The sequence below is a fragment of the Eulemur rufifrons genome, chromosome 4 (assembly GCF_041146395.1).
Source record: "Eulemur rufifrons isolate Redbay chromosome 4, OSU_ERuf_1, whole genome shotgun sequence".
NCBI lineage: Eukaryota > Metazoa > Chordata > Mammalia > Primates > Lemuridae > Eulemur > Eulemur rufifrons.
The window spans coordinates 25,464,753-25,483,710 of NC_090986.1; the positions used below are offsets into that span (position 1 = coordinate 25,464,753).

Here is an 18,958-nt window from a genome sequence, read left to right on the forward strand (position 1 = left end):
CACCATGTGGCTGACCCTGTCTGACCTGTAAAACTCACACCGCTGATAACGCCCTCTGCTGTTGTGCCTTTCCCATTGCCATCTGCCTCATGCACGGTCCTAGTGTTCTTATTTCTGCCACCTGGTATGTGCTCACGCCGTGGCGTGTCACGCGCTGTCTTCACTTACACGCACGGCCTGTTAATGTGCCACCAGTGTTAGTTCATAAGACCCCAGATAGATACTAAACAAATGTCCATTTTAATTCACTAAGCAAGTCAAATTTTAATTCTGAATAGCAAGTTCTGACAAGGGGTTAAAGGTGTTTTACCTAATTGGTGAGCGGGAGGGAGTGAGTACAAAGTAAGAAAATGTTGTTACCTGGAAGAAGAACTTGAAGCTGGATGTACAAAACAGATTAGGAGGTTGCTCTTTGCCTTGAAGCCATTTGGGTTTTCATAAGCCATCTAGTTTGGACAGTCCCACCTGGCATCTTCCAGGTGGGAGAAAAATGAGAAACATCTCATTAGATAGGAGAGAACACACACATGCTTTCCAAAGCATAGTTTCTCCAGTTTGTTGTGCAAAGAAAACATTGAAACTACCACTCTTAATATGTTTTAATTACATGAAAAGGCAAGGGACTGCTAGAGTTTGAAAACACAGTATAATTATCCCAGGGAGGCCATGGCTATAGGAGAACTGCAATCCCTGGATGGTTTTCTGCAGTCCCGATTCTATCTCATCTCCAGGAGATAGAATGATCCCAAAATATTAGGCATCCACCTGGCACTAACATCATTGGGACCACTGTCAGTGGATCCATTGTCTGTGGCTTTCCTCCCTTCAAACTACTGTCACTGGAGTATGCAGGGGACATGTCTGGGGCCCGCCACCGGGGGCCACAATGCTGGCTTTCTTTGACTGTAAGCCGGTAGGAAGAGGGAAGCCACTGTAGGTGCTTTTTCCCATATTTGCTGTGACCAGGAAAAGGGATCTGTGAGGTCTGTCTGTGAGGAACACCAGGCCCCTTCCTCAGCACAGTGTGCCAGGTTTGGTGCTTGAAGAAAATGGTTAGGATGTACCCTTTAGAGTCTTCATTTAAATCAGACTTCTTTTATGTGACTGTACTGTTAGGTTCTGAGAAGAGTTCCTAGCTTTAGAGGAGCTATGTAAGGTTAGGCCAGATTGTTCCCTCCAGATCTGTCCATGATATTCTTATTATCTGGGCCTTGCTTTTCCTCTCCTGTCTGTCCTTCCATCCTACCTGCCTGCCCCCCTGACCTGCTCACCAGCCTCACATGGTCTGTGGGCTGCACACCTGAGCCTCCCTCCCTCCTCTGGCAGCTGCCACCCCACCCCCACCCAGCACCTGGGGCCTGCTGTCCCCCCACCTGCTCTCTCCTCTCTGAGAGGCTGGGATTACATTTGACTTCTCCCAAACTTAATGCCAATAGCCCACTGTTGACTGGAAGCCTTATCGATAACATAAACAGTCAACTAACACATAGGTTGTATGTTACATGTATACTGTATTCGTACAATAAAGTAAGCTAGAGAAAAGAAAGGAAACTGTTATTAAGATAATCATAAGGAAGAGAAAATATATTATTCCTTAAGTGGAAGTAGATCATCAGTAAAGGTCTTCATATTGAGTAGGCTGAGGAAGAGGAGGAGGGAGAGAACAAGGCGGGCTTGCTGTCTTGGGGTGGCAGAGCTGGAAGAAAATCTGCATATAAGGGCACAGTTCAGACCCATGTTTGTCAAGGGTCAATTGTATTTGAACTCTAGCCAAGCTACTCTTTAGTTTATGCTGTGATATGTGCTGAGAACATACTCTGACTCTAGGGAAAACGAGGAAGCAAGTTGACATAGTCTCTGATCAAGCAAAGTGTCAGGAAAACTATACCTTAGAACATCAATGTTGCCTGCATCTTTGCTCAGGGTATATTGACTCTTTTTTTTTTCTCTCACTCTATTGCCTGGGCTAGAGTGCTGTGGTGTCAGCCTAGCTCACAGCAACCTCAAACTCCTGGGCTCAATCCATCCTCCTGCCTCAGCCTCCTGAGTAGCTGGGACTAGAGGCATGCACCACTACGCCTCGCACATTTTTTCTATTTTTAATAGAGACGGGGTCTCGCTCTTGCTCAAGCTGGTCTCAAACTCCTGAGCTCAAGCAATCCTCCCACCTCAGCCTCCCAGAGTGCTGGGATTTCAGGCGTAAGTCACCACACGCAGCCACTATATTGACTTTTATTTCAGGCCTAGGTTTTTTTTTTGTTGTTGTTGTTGTTTTTGTTTTTTTTTTTTTGTTTTTTTTTTTTTTGTTTGTTTGTTTTTTCTTTTGCTCTGGGTCAATTATCATGAAACAGGCCCAGTTTTAACTATTTGGTTGTAGGGTTTCCTCCCTCCACATCACTAAAAGTGAAAATGGAGATAGCAGGCAGGCTTCTGGCAACAGCAAAACGTGTAGGTGGAAAGCTCAGTCATACAGAACCACAGTAGTGGAAGTGTGGGAGTACGTCCAGGTAACCTGGTAGCTTCTAAAGACCTTGCCACGTTTAAAAAATAGTAAAACTATTGATCCTCAAAATATTAGTTCTGGATTGTCAAGAAAAGATGTGTTTATGCTGTGTGTCTTTTGTTTAAGAAGTCAGAATTCTGTAATCACATGAAAAAAGGTTTGCCCAAAACAATTAATTTGTTGTTGTTTTTAACTGATGGAGTCGTGGTGTGTTGCTTATGCTGGTCTTGAACTCCTGGGCTCAAGCAGTCCTCACGCTTGAGCCTTCTGAGTAGTTGGGACTATAGGTATGCGCCACCACACCCAGCTTAAAATTTTTTTTAAAAAGTCTTTGTAGTAAAAAGGGTAATTAGAAATTTGGAATTTTAACTTTACAAAAGTCATCATTTCTCCAACTAATTTTATTAACTCAGTATCTTGTTCCACAAGTGATGAAGGCTTTGGGCTGCCTGGGGCAGAATCCACTCTAGTTAGTTCCAGTGAGGAGGGGTTGATTAAAAAGGCAGCAGAGGCATCTCACTGAGCTGAAGCAAGGGTGAGCTTCTTGGGAACCGGAGCTGGCAATGGCTAGTCCTTGCGGGAGCTGGGAGCCACTGTCCCAGGGCTTGTGCATGGGCCCGTGCCCCTTTGCTCTTTGCTTCTTGTCTTTGATTCGGATGGTACTTCTGCTCCATATTTCTGCTTTTCTCATGGACTCGTAGTTATTGAGAGGGGAATCCTCATACCTGAATGACTTGGCAGCTAGTGTCTGGGCTAGCTCCCCTGGTCACCTTTGGTCAGGTACCTATGACCAGGGCTTTGGAGGGTTCCTGAGAAGGGCAGCACAGTTATCCATAAGCTGTCACAATACAGAGAAAGAAGTTCAAGCGAGTGGCAGTTCAAGTGTCTGCAAGAGTTTCATGGAGGAGAAAGGGCTAAGGCTGAGATCTAGGTCAGTGGAGCCAAGGGGGGATTGAGGACCGTGAATGGAGGAGAGAGAGGGACCACCCTGATCAGAACTGGGATGCAGGGTCAGGAGGAGTGGACAGGAGCCTAGGCAGGTACCTGTCGTCTATCTCTGCTCTCCTCACTGTTCCTGAAAAGTTAGTAGAGATGATTTGATAGATAAATAAGGATGTAAATGAGATTATTTTAAATGAAAAGTGAAGACAGACTGGTACTTATGACAGATAAAGATAAGTCAAAAGTAATTTGCAAGTGTTCATGCTCGATGTTTATGCATAGGGCTAAGGTAGATCTTAAGAAGTTGGGTATTGGTTGTTGTGGACCAATTTCAAAAGATTCTATTTAGTTTAAATGTGTTGAGCATCATAGGTATTATAGGATAGCTAAGTGTCTCAGTAAGTTCTGGGTTGGGAGATCAGGAGAGGAGATTAAGATTTGGGATCCATAAGCAAAGAGGAGATCCTTGTAATAAAAGTGAGCAAAGTTCAGGAAGAGAGCCAGAAAAAGAAAAAATGGTCAATGGCTTCATCTGTAGGAAAAAATAAGAGCCAACAAAGGATATTGAAGGAAGTTGCCCCAAAGACTGGGGTTACTCATGCATCTTCTCCCTGCCATGTAGAAATGCCAGGATGGTTGGGCACACAGCTCCTACCCCATTACACAATACTGCGTCACCTTGAGCAAGATTGGTCTTTGTCTTCTCATTTCTAATGTGAGGAACTTGGTCTACAAACTGCTGTGAACATTTCAGTTGTCACGGAAACATTTCTTCAAAGGCAATCTCTTTATGAACATCAGGATGGATATGAGGAGCTGTGTCTGGGAGGGTTTGGACAGGAAAGGGAGAGGGGTGGGGTGTCTAGAATTGGACATGGTTGACCCCATTTCCCCCTCTGCCTCATTCTTGAAGATTCTTCAGGGTAGAATCTCAGAATCTTCACAAGATAGAGTTTGACAGTTACTAGCCTCGTGATCTTCATGCCCCTTCAAGATCAAGAATCCTGCAAAACTAATATGAATAATGCCTCACCCCTGTGTGCTACCTTAGAATATAGAAGATGCTTCTATAACCATGGCCTCTTTTATCCTCATGGTCTTTGACCCTGTGAAGTAGCTGAGGCAAATATTATCTTCTCCATTTGATAAAGAATTCGAGGCTCAGTACAGGTTGGGTGAGTTGCCTGATTCTTGCTGCTACTGAGTGTCAAAGGAGGACAGGGACTTTGTGGTGCCTTGTTCCTGCCATGCTTTCTCTTTTATGCCATCCTTCTGTGAGCCTCTGCCATGGTGGTGGCCTGTTCTGACCAGAAAGATGAAATTCCAGCTCCTGTTGGTGTTCTCACAGTGGTCTAAGCTGAATTAGTTTGTGTGTAGTGAGGCAGAAAGCCCAGGCTGGCCCAGCTCCTTGGGGCTTCCTCCCCTCCCAGGCCCGTGGCGTTACGCACACAGCGGCCCTTGTCAGCCCAGCCACTGTCTCCAGGCTTCACTCGACACCCTCTACTCCGGACCAGTCTTTGCCCCACCATTTGGCATTGCCCTGGTACCTGGAGTGCACAGCTCCATTCTCTTTGCTCCTTTGGATAGACTCTGCCCTCTTTGGGAGAGACTGCTTGGATCTAGATTCTGCTTCTCACCAGCATGGTGGTTCTCTTTCTCATCCCCCACCCCCATGGCCTCTTCCACATGCCACATACCATTGGCTGTGGGCACCTGAGAGTCCCCCTCACAGCCAGCACGGTTTCCTGCCCAAACCCAGCAATCCTGGCTTCCGACTCTGTGCAGGGATTATCAAACCAAAAGGCCAATTCTTATCATAAAAATTAGGTTCCAGGACCATCAGGGAAGATAAATGTGGGTGCATATAAAATAGCTTACAATACTGAAGAGTTCACTAAACACATCCACTTTTACCCTCAAGCTCAGGTGAGGCAAGGCCTGATGGGGCCTTTTTTGCTGGTGCCTAAGACTGTTTCTGTGGTAAAGAAAGGGGCTCAAAAGGAAGGAACTACTGACACGTGCCACATCTTGGATAAATCTCAGCAATGGTAGGCTAAGTGGGAGAAGCCAGGCACAAGAGACCACCTATTGTATAATTCCGTTTATATGAAAGGTACCGAAAAGACAAATTTAGAGAGACAGAAAGTAGATTTGTGGTTGTCTGAAGTTGGGGCTGGGTCTGGGGAGTTGCTGTAAGTGCCAGGTGGGATCTCATTAGAGGGATAAAAATGTCTTGAAACTCGGTGGTGATGTCATTACTCAGTGAAGTTACTAAAATGTATGGAATTGTATGCCTGAATTGGGTGGATTTTATGACATGTAAAATATACCTCAATAACAATATTTCTCAATATTTTGATATGTAAATATTTTTTGTTGTTGTTAGAACAAAAAATGCATCTCAAATCAGATGTAGCAACTTCCAAGTTTTAAATCATGCCTTGGTCATAAGCAAGTTGAGGAATCTTGGCTCTGGGAAAGTTGTCAGAATTCTATAGGTGATGCTAACTGCAGATTAGATTCTGGAACCAGTTTGCAAAATACAATTATTTATGAATTTGCATTGTGACAAGAAGTTCCGGTGACCATCTTCTGTACCGTTCTATCTTGTGTTCAAGAGAGAAAAATTCGAACCAGAGCAGATAGGAGGACTCTGGTTATGTGATGTCATGGACTTAAGCTCTCTCTTTCTCTTTCTCCTACCTCTCAGTTTTTCTCTTTTACCCTCCTCACTTTACTTTTTTACGCTAGTAATACATAGTCACTCTGGAAGAGTAAGAGAAAGTTGTTTGAGAGTGTATTCCAACATACTGCCAATTGTTTCCCCAAAATCTACCTGCACAGTGCAGGATTGCAGGGATATGGGTTTGCATTAAATGTGAATCCAAAATGTGATCTGGCTGCTGGCATTTACTGCAGTTATGGGCTTTGTCATTGGCTATATCCTGTGCAGAACGGGAGAGATGGTGTTGCCGCTGCACCCAGAGGTGAGCAGACAGTACGTGGGCGTTGATTCCAATCCTGCACACCAGGCATTGGCCGAGACTGGGTACCTGACTTTGTGCTCAGGCGATGGCCAAGACAGGACAGTGGGTCTTATGAGGGGTAATTGAGGCCCCCAAGGCTTAGTTGCTTGTGAGGAGTCTGGAAAAGCCTATGATTAACTTTCTTCGAGTATTTGAAGAGCTGTCATGTCAAGAGAAATTAGCTTCACATTGTATGGTTGTAGAGGCAGAGTAAGCAACACTGGTTAGGTGTTCCTGGAAGGCAGGGTTCTGTTTAATATAAGCAAGCCCTTTCTATTAATAACAGAGCAGTCTGAGGATGGATTGGGTTCCCCCATGAAACAGTGTCTACTCTTCTCTCTCTACATCCCTGGAGATATTCCAGCAGGTGAACAAACGTCATTTGGGTGAAGAGGTGTAGCATGTCCATGGAGGGAATTCATCAGAAGGGTTTGATTTGGAGACCTCTGGGAAAATGACTATGAGGCCCTGAACTTGAAATCACAGCTGTGATTGTGACAGTCTACCACAAAGCCCGACGAAAATATTCTTTCTGCAAACACCATTCATTCTCTTGTTTCTTAGAGGAAGGAAGTAACTGTTGAACCTTCTAATCTCACATTTTATACACTCAGCTCATTGCAGAATGAGAGTTTAGGTCTTGGATGATCTTTGACATTCAGTTAAGCTATTGGAGTAGTTGTGTGAGGCTATGGCTTTTCTCATTTGTTTTTTATTTTTCTTGTATTTTATGCTGCTTGCCAACCATGGGTCTTTCAGACCTTAAGATTCTCAAATCTGGTAAAAGAAGAAGAGGTTGTTTTCACATACCAGTCATCTCTATGTAGCCTTTTCATCTTTTTCTAATTGGAATATTGCGTCCAACATTTAAAAAACTGAACCACACTTCAAATGTTTCTAAATTTTGCCTATGTTAAAAAGTTGTAACTTTTCCATTAAAGAAATAACAAGCATTTTAATTATGCCTTTACTATTTTTTAACGTATATTTTCCTTATTTTGGTATCAATACTTTGAGAAGTTAAAAAAATAACTTGACAGGCTACAAAATTCATGAGAATATGTGGGAAGATTACTCATCTGATTTTAATGTCCTCTACCACAACTGATTAAAAAGTAGCGTAACCTCTTGCCCTTCCAAGTTTGGTCTGGCTGAATCAGAATGTGCATTTGAACAAGCTCCATTTCCTCCCAGGTGGCGTGCCACCAAACCTGTGGGGAACAGTCATTATCTCACCTTTTGTTTGTTTGTTTGTTTTGTTTTTGAGCACCTGTTAAAAAGTACCTGGCATTGTGACTAGGTTCTTTCACAGGCATGAGCCCATTTAATCCACCAGGGCAGCCCTCTAAAGGAGGTGTCATTAGAGGCTCAGAAAAGTTGTCACTGGGCCTGCCAAAGGTGTCACTAAATGCCACTTTCTGCAGTCTGTATGTCCTAAACCTGAGACGGGAAAATTGAAGCTCAGCTCTGACTTGCACAGCCTGTACTTCCTGGCCAAGCCCAGGGCCCCAGGAGGACTGCAGAGGCAGCATTGGCCCCACCAGTGGGAGGCAGCTCCGAGCCCAGCATCCGACCATGCATGGTTCAGTTGAGGCTTGGTATGAAGGGCCTGGGGAGGAAGTCACTTCTCACAAACCCTGGGAAGAGCACCTTGAAGGCTGCACTTCTCAGCTGGAGCTTGGCTTCCCGAAGCATCAATTAGAAAAGAAGTTCAGAGGCCTAGGCAAACACCCCGCTCAGAGGATGCCTGCACCAAAATAGGCTGTGTGTGTGAGATATTAGTTAGATCCGTTCTCATCTGTTTCTGAAGCCTTTGTGACATGCTGTTTTCTTAGATTCTATTTGACAGGGGAAATAAAATTGATGATAAGAAGTGGCCTTTAGTTACTAATATTTCTGTTTTCCTGCCTGCATTCCTCTTGTCTTCCTAGAGAATAAGCCTAGGGAATAAGCCTGTGTTTGTCACACTTGGTGCACTTCTGAAAAATAATGACTTTTACTCCAGTAGTAAATTGACAACTGGGAAGTATCAGGTTTTCAAGTTTTCCCAAAAATGTGAGGTTCCTTTCCATCCTGTGGGGGAAATATACAGAAATTACAATTATATACCACTTAGCAAAATGAATTCTGATAACTAAAGCAAAATTAGTGAAATGAATAGGATTAATTTATATAATTTGCAGTTGTTCATCTACCTACTCGGCACTTAGATTGAAGTCCTAGATGAGATCTGAAAAGGAGGAAACATTCTAGAACCCACCAAGCCTTGTCTATACTGTCACAAGCTTTTTTTTCACCTGTTCTTTTAAAAGTCTAGGCCTCATTTAACTGCTCACTCACTGCCACTTGATGGTATTTTTGTTTCTCTTTAGGTATCATCCCATTTTCTTTTTCTTTGCCCCTGACGATCAACTTATTTCATATAAATGCATAATACATTAAATACATATGCATTTAATATATTGTTGATTTGTTTATGAATTGTTTCTCTTAAAGGCACCACCTGGGGAAATGAGTAATTTTTCATATCCCGTTCTTGCAGGAAGAATTTTAAATCGTTTCTCCAAAGACATTGGACATTTGGACGATTTGCTGCCCCTGACATTTTTAGATTTCATCCAGGTAATGTGACAGTAATGTCAAGTTCTCCCATGGACAACTGAAGTTCTGTTTTTTCATGGCCTTTTCCTGGGGATTGGGATTGGGGCTCTCAGGCTGGCAATGTGTAATGTTAACTTAATAAAAGGCCATGTTTGTAAAAGCAAGGTGTGGTTGTGATTGGGAGGCTAAGTTAGCATGAGTAATAGCTCGTGTGTGGGAGTGGCCACACAGGGTTGGTTCGCAGCAGCTACATGCTGGGTAAATGGCTCTCCCTCTGCCTCCCAGGTATCTGGCATGGATTTTGCTTTACTGTGAACAGATTTCATAATACAGAAACAATCACCTCTCACGAAAAGATAGCCTAGATTAACTAAATTATGCATTGTATTACCACAAAGAGCAAATATTTACTTCACCCTTTTTTTCCCCCTGGATAAAACCAGGTGTGGTTACTTACAAAGAAAAGATTAGTAATAATAAGGTGAAAATAATACTTTGTTAACAAGGACAATAGAGGGCAGTTATTGCAGATACAAAGCCTTTAAAGGCAAGGATGTTTAAGCCAATTTGAGTACAAGATCAAAGTCATTTCAAAAAATGTCTTTTTCGTTTCTTCTCAGCAGCTTTTCTTTTCACACATTGATTGCTCAAAGTCTTAAGCTGTCTTTAAAAAAAATAAAACCCAACAATCCCACAGAAATACTTTTTATAAAGCATTTGTTTAGTCTGTGAACTTGAGGTTCTAAAGAATAATGTTGGGTCATCCCATCTCTCATGTCCTCATTCAGTATTGTTGCTCATGTGGTTTTTTGTTTTTTTTTTTTCTTTTTTTTTTCTCCCCCCCCCCCCCCCCCCCCCCCCGCCCCGTTGTTTAATTCTGTCTATATTTCAGTGATTCAGGCCAGGAAACTTTCTTTTTTTCTGAGTGTTTATTTTAGAAATGAAATGCATTTATCAAAAGCTACACATATTCTAAAATCCCAGCAGCTGTTACTAACACTTCATGAGTTTGAAGCTTTTTCACTTTCCTTGAGTTCTAGTTTACAGTAGATCCAGTGATGAGCTGAGTTTAAGGCCAAGAAGTAGAAATGCTAACATTGGGGTCTGCAATCATGGCTCCATCCTGATGTTCTCCTGACCACCCCACCCCCCGCCCCCTCCCCACCTTTTATTTTTTTTTTCCCCCCCAATGCTCAAATGCACTTCATGTCAAAGGTTCAGCTCTCCTCCGGAGCTGCTGTTATAAAAGGAGCCACAATTACTTAATTTGGAAAATTAGCTGTGTCAGAAAAATCAGTCGTAGGCTTGAAATGATTACGGGAATTCCTGTTAGTCACATAGAGAGACAGCAGTGACTATATGACTGCAAACACCATAGCTCATGGGCGAAGGCATTTGCTGAAGGAAGCCGAGAATCACAGGCAGGGCATTTTTACTGCAAGTAGGGACCTCTGATTTTTTTTTTTTTTTCCTGCTGCAAACTTATTTCAAAAATGTGTCCTGCCAAGTTTAGCTATGTTATTTATCCCCCAGAAGCAGTCTTTCACTAAAACAGTTTCATAGTTTTCATAGAATGCAGATGACTGTAAATACATGTTTTACAGCGATTGTTAATTACTTCGAGAAGATTTTGTGGAAAGTTCTTTCTCTTTGCAACTGCAAGCGGCTGGCCCACTGTGTGCTTAGCAGAGTGAGCCATCATAATTAGAATCCCTCATGTGTTTTTGTGTCACATATGGAGGGACAGGGGTGGATGCTACTTGATTTCAGTATAAAACATTCTCAGCAGCAGGAGAGAAAATTCTAGTCTTGTTGTACTTCTATTTAACCAGAGAGACAAGGGTCTTTTTTGTTATCCACTCACATAATCTTGGTAAACTTGCCATTCTTAAATACGACTGGTCCCATTCAGCTGATTTCTTGAATCTACAGCAAAGGTAAAACTTAATGTTATTGTCTCCCAGAAAGGAGGTTTTTATATAAAGGATAACTCAGTTATCAATTATGATAAAGATCTATTGTCACTTGTTTTGTTTGCAGGTGTCTTTAATAAAGCTTCCCATAATCCCTTCAGGAAGAAATATTTTCTCCTTTTAAAAATAGTATTAGCTAAATATAAAAGCTCTGATCCCTGCCATTGTTGTTGATTCTTTGAGGGACATTTCCCAACATTCATTGTTTAAATGGTTGTCAGGAGGAATCAAGTGAAACTTAATAAACAATGCAGTAACTGGTTCATCTTACTTTGTGTGCAGAGCCTTTCTGCGGAGGATTTGCATTCAATGAGTGGGCTTTTGACTGAGGTATCGCCAAGATCATTTTGAAGTATTTGGGCCTGTTGCTATATTATAATAGCAAGTGAAGATTTTTATTAAAGCCACAAAAATGAATTTAACCTGCCCTCAAATAAAGGGCAACAAAAATCTAAATGTAAATTGATTTTTTTTTTTTTTAAGTTGCATAGGACTCTGTAAGTATGAAAACAACCCAGTGGTGTTCTGGGACTCTTAATGGAATCATGTAAACTTAAAATAAACGCTATTATAGTAAGCACATAGAATGAAAACTAATTTTCCAAATCAAATACATTATATTCAATTCATTTTCCCCAATCAACCAAATGTTTAAAACCTGTTAGTTATAACAGCAATCTTCTGGAAATTAATTAGAAGCCTATTAGCTCTGCTAGCTGAGCCGAGTGAAGGAGTTGCTCAGTACATTTCTAAGCAGTCTCCTGAGCTAGAGCAAAGCAAGGTCAAAATGACAATCAGCTTGGCTCAACGCACAGCTTTGCTTAAGTAGTTGATCGTTCTTTTGGGGCGGGGGCGGGTGGGGAGTTGTTTTTCAAAGGAAATTTAATCTACTTTGACTCAATCATCTAATAGATTTAAAAACTTTAAGTGCCAGTCAGGTAAACCATACAGGTGTAGCATGAATGTGTGAAAAATAGCGCCTTCTCAATTGTGTGGGCATCTGAAATGGGCTTGACTTTTAGGCCTCTTGTCTAGCTCATCTGGTCGTCTAAAGGGTTTTGTTAGCCCCCTTTCAAAATTGAGACAGTAGAAAATTTCCTGCCTGCCTTTGTTTTGAATGTCATTGGTAAATCCTGCTACTGACATTTGGGCATCGTGGGTTTTAATGCTTCTCATCAGACCCTGTGAGTGATAATCAGGACGACTCGAAAGTCCTCCCGTACGCAGGGAATCTCACAGAAAGGGAGGCCTTCTAAACGCAATAGCTGAGGTTGGTTGAAACAATCGAGTTTTAAAAGGACTGAGAATTTCCTTGTCAAGAAGTTTCCCTTGGTGTTAACTAGCAGGAGATGTAGCTCTTAACCTGTGGGGAAACTACGTATCATCTATAGATGGTACGAATGAACCCAGAAGGAACTTGACAGGATGTATAGTCACAAATACAGGGTGTCCAAAAGTCACCATACATTGGGAAAATGGGAAATTGTAGCTAAGTGCACCTTTATTTACAAAATACTCATTACAGAATTTTTCCTTTGTTTGGAGACTTTTGGGACACCTCATAGAATCAAAATCCAAAGAAAGCTTAGATATCTTTATGAAGAGTTAAACTTTCCACTTGGAATGTTCAGACTAAGACGGCTACGTTAATGCTTTTTTCTCACTATAGATATGCATATGCTCATGCTTTTCTGGAGTATTAAAAATCAAATAGCTATAGAAATAAAGAATGTAATTATACTTATCCGTGTGAACTTTTTAATCCAGCGCATGCATGTTTGATTGCCCTTTCTGTAGAATAATGATAGTTTCGTTGGTTTTGTACGTAAGAGTTCTGAACTGTGGACCATTGGGTTAGAACTGAATCGTGTTTCCAATAGAGTCTGCTGCGGAGCACTGGAGGGGAGAGACCCAACAGCAGACACCCCACCCCCACCCCACCCCCATTTGTGGCATGATGCCTGGAGTGTAGGCTCTGCAGAAGCCAGTCAGAAATCAGGGACAGATTTTAGTGCTCTACCGATGAAATGGCTGAGATAAGGAAATTCACTTAAAATGTGAGCAAATTTGCCGTCCAGACAGAAGTTATTTTTTACCTAATTTGTCTCTCAGACTTTAACAGAAAATTTATATTTGTGTGACCATTTGTGGGTTTTCGTTTGTCTGTTTTTATATACCAGTATCCATACTAATGGGAAACAGTGACACAGCTAGTTTTGAGAATGGTTGTCATTTACTGCTGTCCTGTGTGGATGAGGGGCGGTGACAGTACTGTGTCTGTGGGACGTTGGAGCCCAGGTTGGCTCAGGTGTGGAAGAGTGTTGAATAAAGAGAGGTGAGTTATTGACTGACCATGCTGTTTGGAAGCACAGGCCAGAATTGAGCAAAGTTTTTGAATGTATGATAAGATAATAAATATATCATTGGAAATAAATCCTTTATAGAATACAAAATAATAGTCTGCGGATTACCTCAGGGTTGCCATGGGCTTATCAGATAAGTTAGCCAAGGCTGGCAGTGCACATCTGGCTTATAAAGTGTTCAAACACATTTTGTTTGTTTACATTTTCAAAAAATCCTAACAGCTTTGAGTATCAACAGTATTTCTAAAACCAAGTCAATAGAATGGACTAAAATGAAATATCTCTATGAAAAGAAGAATTGAAATACATTGGTGATATTCTTCTAGACTTTGTGTTGTTTGAATAGGAATTTGGCATTCTAATCGTAGTGTATTTGGGTAGACCAACAAACAAAAGCATTGAGGTGATAATTAAAATTCACATTATTAAGTGTTTGACTAATATCAGCAGCGTGAATTTAGTCTCCCATTTTCCTAAAGCAATGATTGGATTAGTTAATAGATACTGTATGTACATAATATTTGTAATATTTAGTAGTATTTTTAATTAAACATTTAATTGTATTAATGATCAGAGTTAGATTTTAAGAGTAACTTTAATAATATATTTGTAATATTTGGGTAGCTTTGTTGTTTTGTGACTGTATTTGCAAGTAGATTTGAAAAATCTTGAAGTTTCTCTCATTAAGATAGCATTGTTTCTACTATCAATATAAACTTGTGACATGTGAAAAGAGTTTGTAGTAGTATTTCTCATTACTATAACATTCCTTCTTTTGTATTGGTTCCATTGGTTTGTTACTGAGCTCCTATGTGCTGGGTATGCAGAGGTCAAAAAGAGCCCCTATCTTCATTCACCCAGCAAGCATTTATTGAGTGTCCCCCGTGTGCCAGGCCCCATGGTGGACTTGGGGATATGGCGCTGAAATTGAATTCCTGACTTCCGAGAGGCACATTCTGTTGGAAGAGACAGGTAGGAAGTCAGCAATTATTATGCTGCGTGATGAGGTATAGAAGGGATACTGTATAGTAGAATGGTTACAGCTTTAGCATGAGGCAGATTTCCGGTCCCACGCTGCCACTTCTAGTTTAGTTATCTTGGGGAAGTTATGGGACTTTGGGGTGGAAGTGTACTATAGGTAATTGGAAATACGAGTCTAGTGTTCAAGAGAGATACTTGGGATGAGCATAGAGGCTGCGTATTCTTTACTGAGCAGGTAGCAGTTGATCCTGGGAAGATGGATACGATGGCCCAGAGAGAGGGAAGCATTTTTAGGGGCCATAGTCAGAACCTTATGGAAGCCTTGGTGTTTACAGAGAAAGCAGAGAGAGAACCTAAGCGAAGCATGAACAGTTAAGAAAGAGAGAGGAAAATTGGTGTTGGGGAAAGCAAAGGAAGAGAGGTATGTTAAAAACAAAGGAGAGGGTAAGAGGAAAGTTGTCCCTGCCGTTTGGCAATTAGGAGGTCCCCAGTGAGCTGCAGAACCAGGTGTAAGAAAGAAGGAGGCCAGGTGCTGACAGCTGGTGGAAGTGGAGATGAGGGAGGAGACCACACCTTCAAGGAGCTTGACTCAAAGAGGAGAGAATCCCATTTGGAACATGGGGGTTGTGGGAGGTGTGGCTGGGTTGCTTGGGTGTTTGAGTTGTGTGTGGTGTGTGAATGGTGCGTGTTAGTGAGGGGATTTCCATATGTTTAGGGGACGGAGAGAGGGCCAGGGTGGAGTGGGAGGGTAGGGCTGTGTCCCTGCCTCTTGTCAGTAACTGTGGGATCAGAGTGGAGGGCCTGAGATACACTGGGTCATGGCAGGGGGCCCCCCATAGACATTCAAAAATTCATGCCCTCATGAGTTTGAGCCACCGAGGCAATCCGGGAAGTGAAGTGAGCCCATCAGGGACCCTGGTCCAGGAGTTTGGAGGAACAGGCCGTGTGGGTGGTGGGGCCGAGTGGTGCCGGAGCTCCCACTTGTTATCACTCTTTCCTGTCATCAGCTGCAAGTGGGTGCGTGACGGGGCAGGAGCTGGAACGCAGTTGTTTCGTGTATTTTTATTATTGTAAGCATGTCTTGAGCGCCAAGTGTGTTCTGACTCATTTTGTGTGTGTGATTCTGCTCATTCCTGGCATATTTGATAAACCTTGAAAGATACTTGATCATTTTTGTTTTTACAATCTCTGAAGTGTTTGTTATTTCTGAAGTGTCTATTCAGTATACTTTTTCTCAGCTAATTAGTTCTCATGCCTTTAAATGAAATCTCAGATAATTTATTTAGCATTTGGTCCTTACAAAGAAGGACTTGCCTGTTGTTATTTCTTTGTGTCTTATGGCTTTGACTTGTGAATCCCGAGATGGGAGATTAAGCTGCCCACAGTCTTCTGAAATTAGCAGATACCCTTGTACCTGCTTGAAAATGCCAGCATCTTTACTGATTTCAGTATATAATTATATTTTCTTCCCCGAACCAGAGACCCTAATATGTCCTAGAGGGGTGAAACTCTCCAAGGGATAATCAGATCACGGCTTCCTCCGAGACGGGCTGTCACACTCCCAGTGCTGGGACAGGGACTCCAACCCTCTCCTCACCGTGCAGCACTGTCTTAGAATGTTTCTGAATAGATTTGTTTTGCTTTGGTTGTCTGTGATTTGTGCTACAAAGGACAGAGAGCAAAATTCAACTTTCTTAGCCCTTAAATCTAATCTCTTTCCAACTCCTAGAATGAAACTATGTGCCTGCTACACTGAGTGTTAGTGTCCCCAACTGTCCCCGTGTATGTGTTTGCACACACCTAGCCCGGCCTCAAATGTATCCCCTTAATTCTTTATCCGTTAAGGACCAGCAGAAAGTCTCTCTTCCCCATGAGTGACACTCTATACCACTCCATCTTGTGATAAAACAATCCCTATTTCCTACGTAAACGAAGGGATCATGTGATGCTAAGCGAGGACTGTGCTGTGCGTGTTTCACTTGGCTCATCTCATTTAAACCACACTCCTAGACATGAGTCAGTCAGTATTTATTGAGCGTGTCCTATGTGCCAGGCACTTTCCAGGATCTAGAAGTACAGATCAGTGAGCCGGGTGTTGGTTTCTAGGAAGTGACATTGTAATGCAGGAGATACATAGGAAACAGGCAAACCAATAAAAGTGAATGACCTCAGTTAGATAGAATACCACTAGTGCATTCAACAAGGGAAAATGTTTGCAAGGGATTGTGGGGACTGTTTGGACAAGGACAGTCAAGGAGGAGGTGACATTGAATTTGAAAAATAAGAAGGAAACAGCCACCCAAAGATGATCTGGGGGCAGCAGCTTCCTTTGTTTTGATCACATCAGAGGATTCCCACTGAAGGAGTCCCCAGATGGAATCTTGGATATTAGTTAAATTATTTGGTATAATAATTTAAGCTCTAGCAAAAATCATGTAAGTGTTCATAAAACATAAATCCCATGATATTTTCGATATAAACCTTTTTGAAATTGTGGTACCAGCCTTTTATTTATTTTCTGTCCTTAGAATTAAAGGTAGATAAACTTATTTTCCTTCCCCCAAAATATTAATACTTTTGGACATTTTGGGTAGTTTTAAAAATTCCTAGGTCCGGGAACTACTATTTTCTAAAATTTTTTCATGCTGCTCATCCTTGTGCTTAGACAATGACAGTACCTAACATCAAAACTGATAAAAAGAGGAATGCCAAATGAAAGAGTTCTTTGACAAGTTGAAGGCTTTTGAAAGAATTAATTAAGGCTTCACTTTGACCAAACGGGGGTGGGGGAAACCCCAACACATTTGCTAACAAATTAGGTGTGGATGAGAATAATAAATGGGGCAGGGAGAATTTCAGGAATATGGGAGAATCCTATACTCAGAGCTTCCTTTCCCTTCCCGTCATTATGGGTCTGATTTATATGAAAAAGACCAAGAGAAACTCTGGCATCAGACCTGTACGTGTTTTTAAGTTAAAACAAAATTTTAAGGCTTTGTATTATTTCTAAGCTGGTCAACTACAAGTTTAGATCGTAGCAGCTGAGAGGGCTTCTTCAGTGTCCCTGCCTGGGGACAATGGGGAAGGCTTCCCAGTGAATCCTGAACCACATGTAGGGGAGGATGTGGCACATGTGGCAGGAAGCCAACCAGAGAGCCCAGGAGCACGGGATATTCGCTGGGACCTCACAGTGTACAACAGCTGCATTGTGAAGTTTCAGATAAGGCTTTAGAGGAGATAAAGTGGGGAGGCGCAGACAGGCCAGATCACAGGGAGGCTTTTGTCTCAAGCACAAGAGTTTAGATTTGGCTTATTAGGTAGGAGAGGAACAGGAGACCACCAGAAGCACGGGGCTGTGCCAACACAGGGAAGACAAGGAGTACTGGTTTGGACAACTTCTACTTGGGACATTCAGGTAGGAATGCCACGTGTGACTCATGACCCTACATTCTGAATAGTGGGTCCACACTGAGGACAGTTGATCCCCTGAGGCATGTGTCATTCAGAGGGCCAGTCACAGGTTTGCACACATCGTGGATGTTTTACTAGATTAACTCTTAAACGTATCTTAAAGATATATTGCCTTTCCCATCAAATTATAGTTTCTGGGAAATTTGAAGCTGTTCTCCCTTCCAAAGGAAGAAGGAAGGCAGCCGGAAAAAATCTAATTTATCTAGTCTATTTAGCGTGAGTCTACCTGAGAATTTAAGAGCCCTGAAAATTGCTTTTGCCCTTGCTCTTTGTTCTCTAGGAAAAGCTTCATGTTTTAATGCCATGAAGGTTGAGTGTGCTACTGCACGTGTGATTATATGTGATTGGGTGTCATTTGTAAGTAAACACTTTACAGTATAGTGTAGGGAAAGCCTTGGAGCCCCCCTTTCTAAGTTTGAATCCTGGCTCTGCTACTTACACCGTTTTCACAAAGCCACATACTCTACATCTGTAAAATGGAGAAGATCATGCCTACTTCATGAAGTGGTTGTGAGGATAAAATGGAGTCATTCCAACAAAATTCATTATTACATCTAAGTTTACTATGAGCACTAAATAAAGGGTGGTTGTTTTAAAAATATTACATACATGTTCAAGTATGAGAAATAGTCTGATAATGACATTATGTTGTAGGAAGGTAAGCCTGTAAGTATCATCACTTGAGTTTGTATTTCAGATTCTGGGTTTGTTATCCCTGAAGATTTTAATGGATACTTTCCATTTGGAATCATAGTATCAAAATCAATTGTTTTCAGAATAGACCATTGAGCACTAAAGATTTCCTATTAATACAAATTCCATACTATTTTTAAACTTCCTTGGTCCCTGATAACATCAAGTAAGAGAGTCAATAATCTAGAATTCTTGTAGTTAAAATCATTGCTCTGAAGAAGTCTTTGTAGTAGCAAAACCAATGAAAATGAAGGTGAGATGCAGAGGTTTTACATATTTTAATTATTTTTTTTTAATTTGAGACTTCTCTGAGTATGCAAACTTGCACATCGCTGCTCTCAGCAAAATGCTGTAATTTTTTTTGCAAACCGAATTGCAAAACCTTTCTTCCCTACAGACCCCTTA

At 41.8% G+C, this 18,958-nt stretch overlaps 1 protein-coding gene across 2 annotated transcripts in view; it reads left to right on the forward strand.

Annotated features, from left to right (window-relative positions):
• ABCC4 (ATP binding cassette subfamily C member 4 (PEL blood group)) overlaps positions 1-18,958 on the forward strand; it is a 226,468-nt gene that overhangs the window by 136,299 nt on the left and 71,211 nt on the right. For both annotated transcript variants that reach the window (XM_069467093.1, XM_069467094.1), the window contains one exon: positions 9,014-9,093. In XM_069467093.1, coding sequence (XP_069323194.1) covers positions 9,014-9,093 — 80 coding nt within the window. The remainder of the gene's footprint in view (positions 1-9,013; positions 9,094-18,958) is intronic.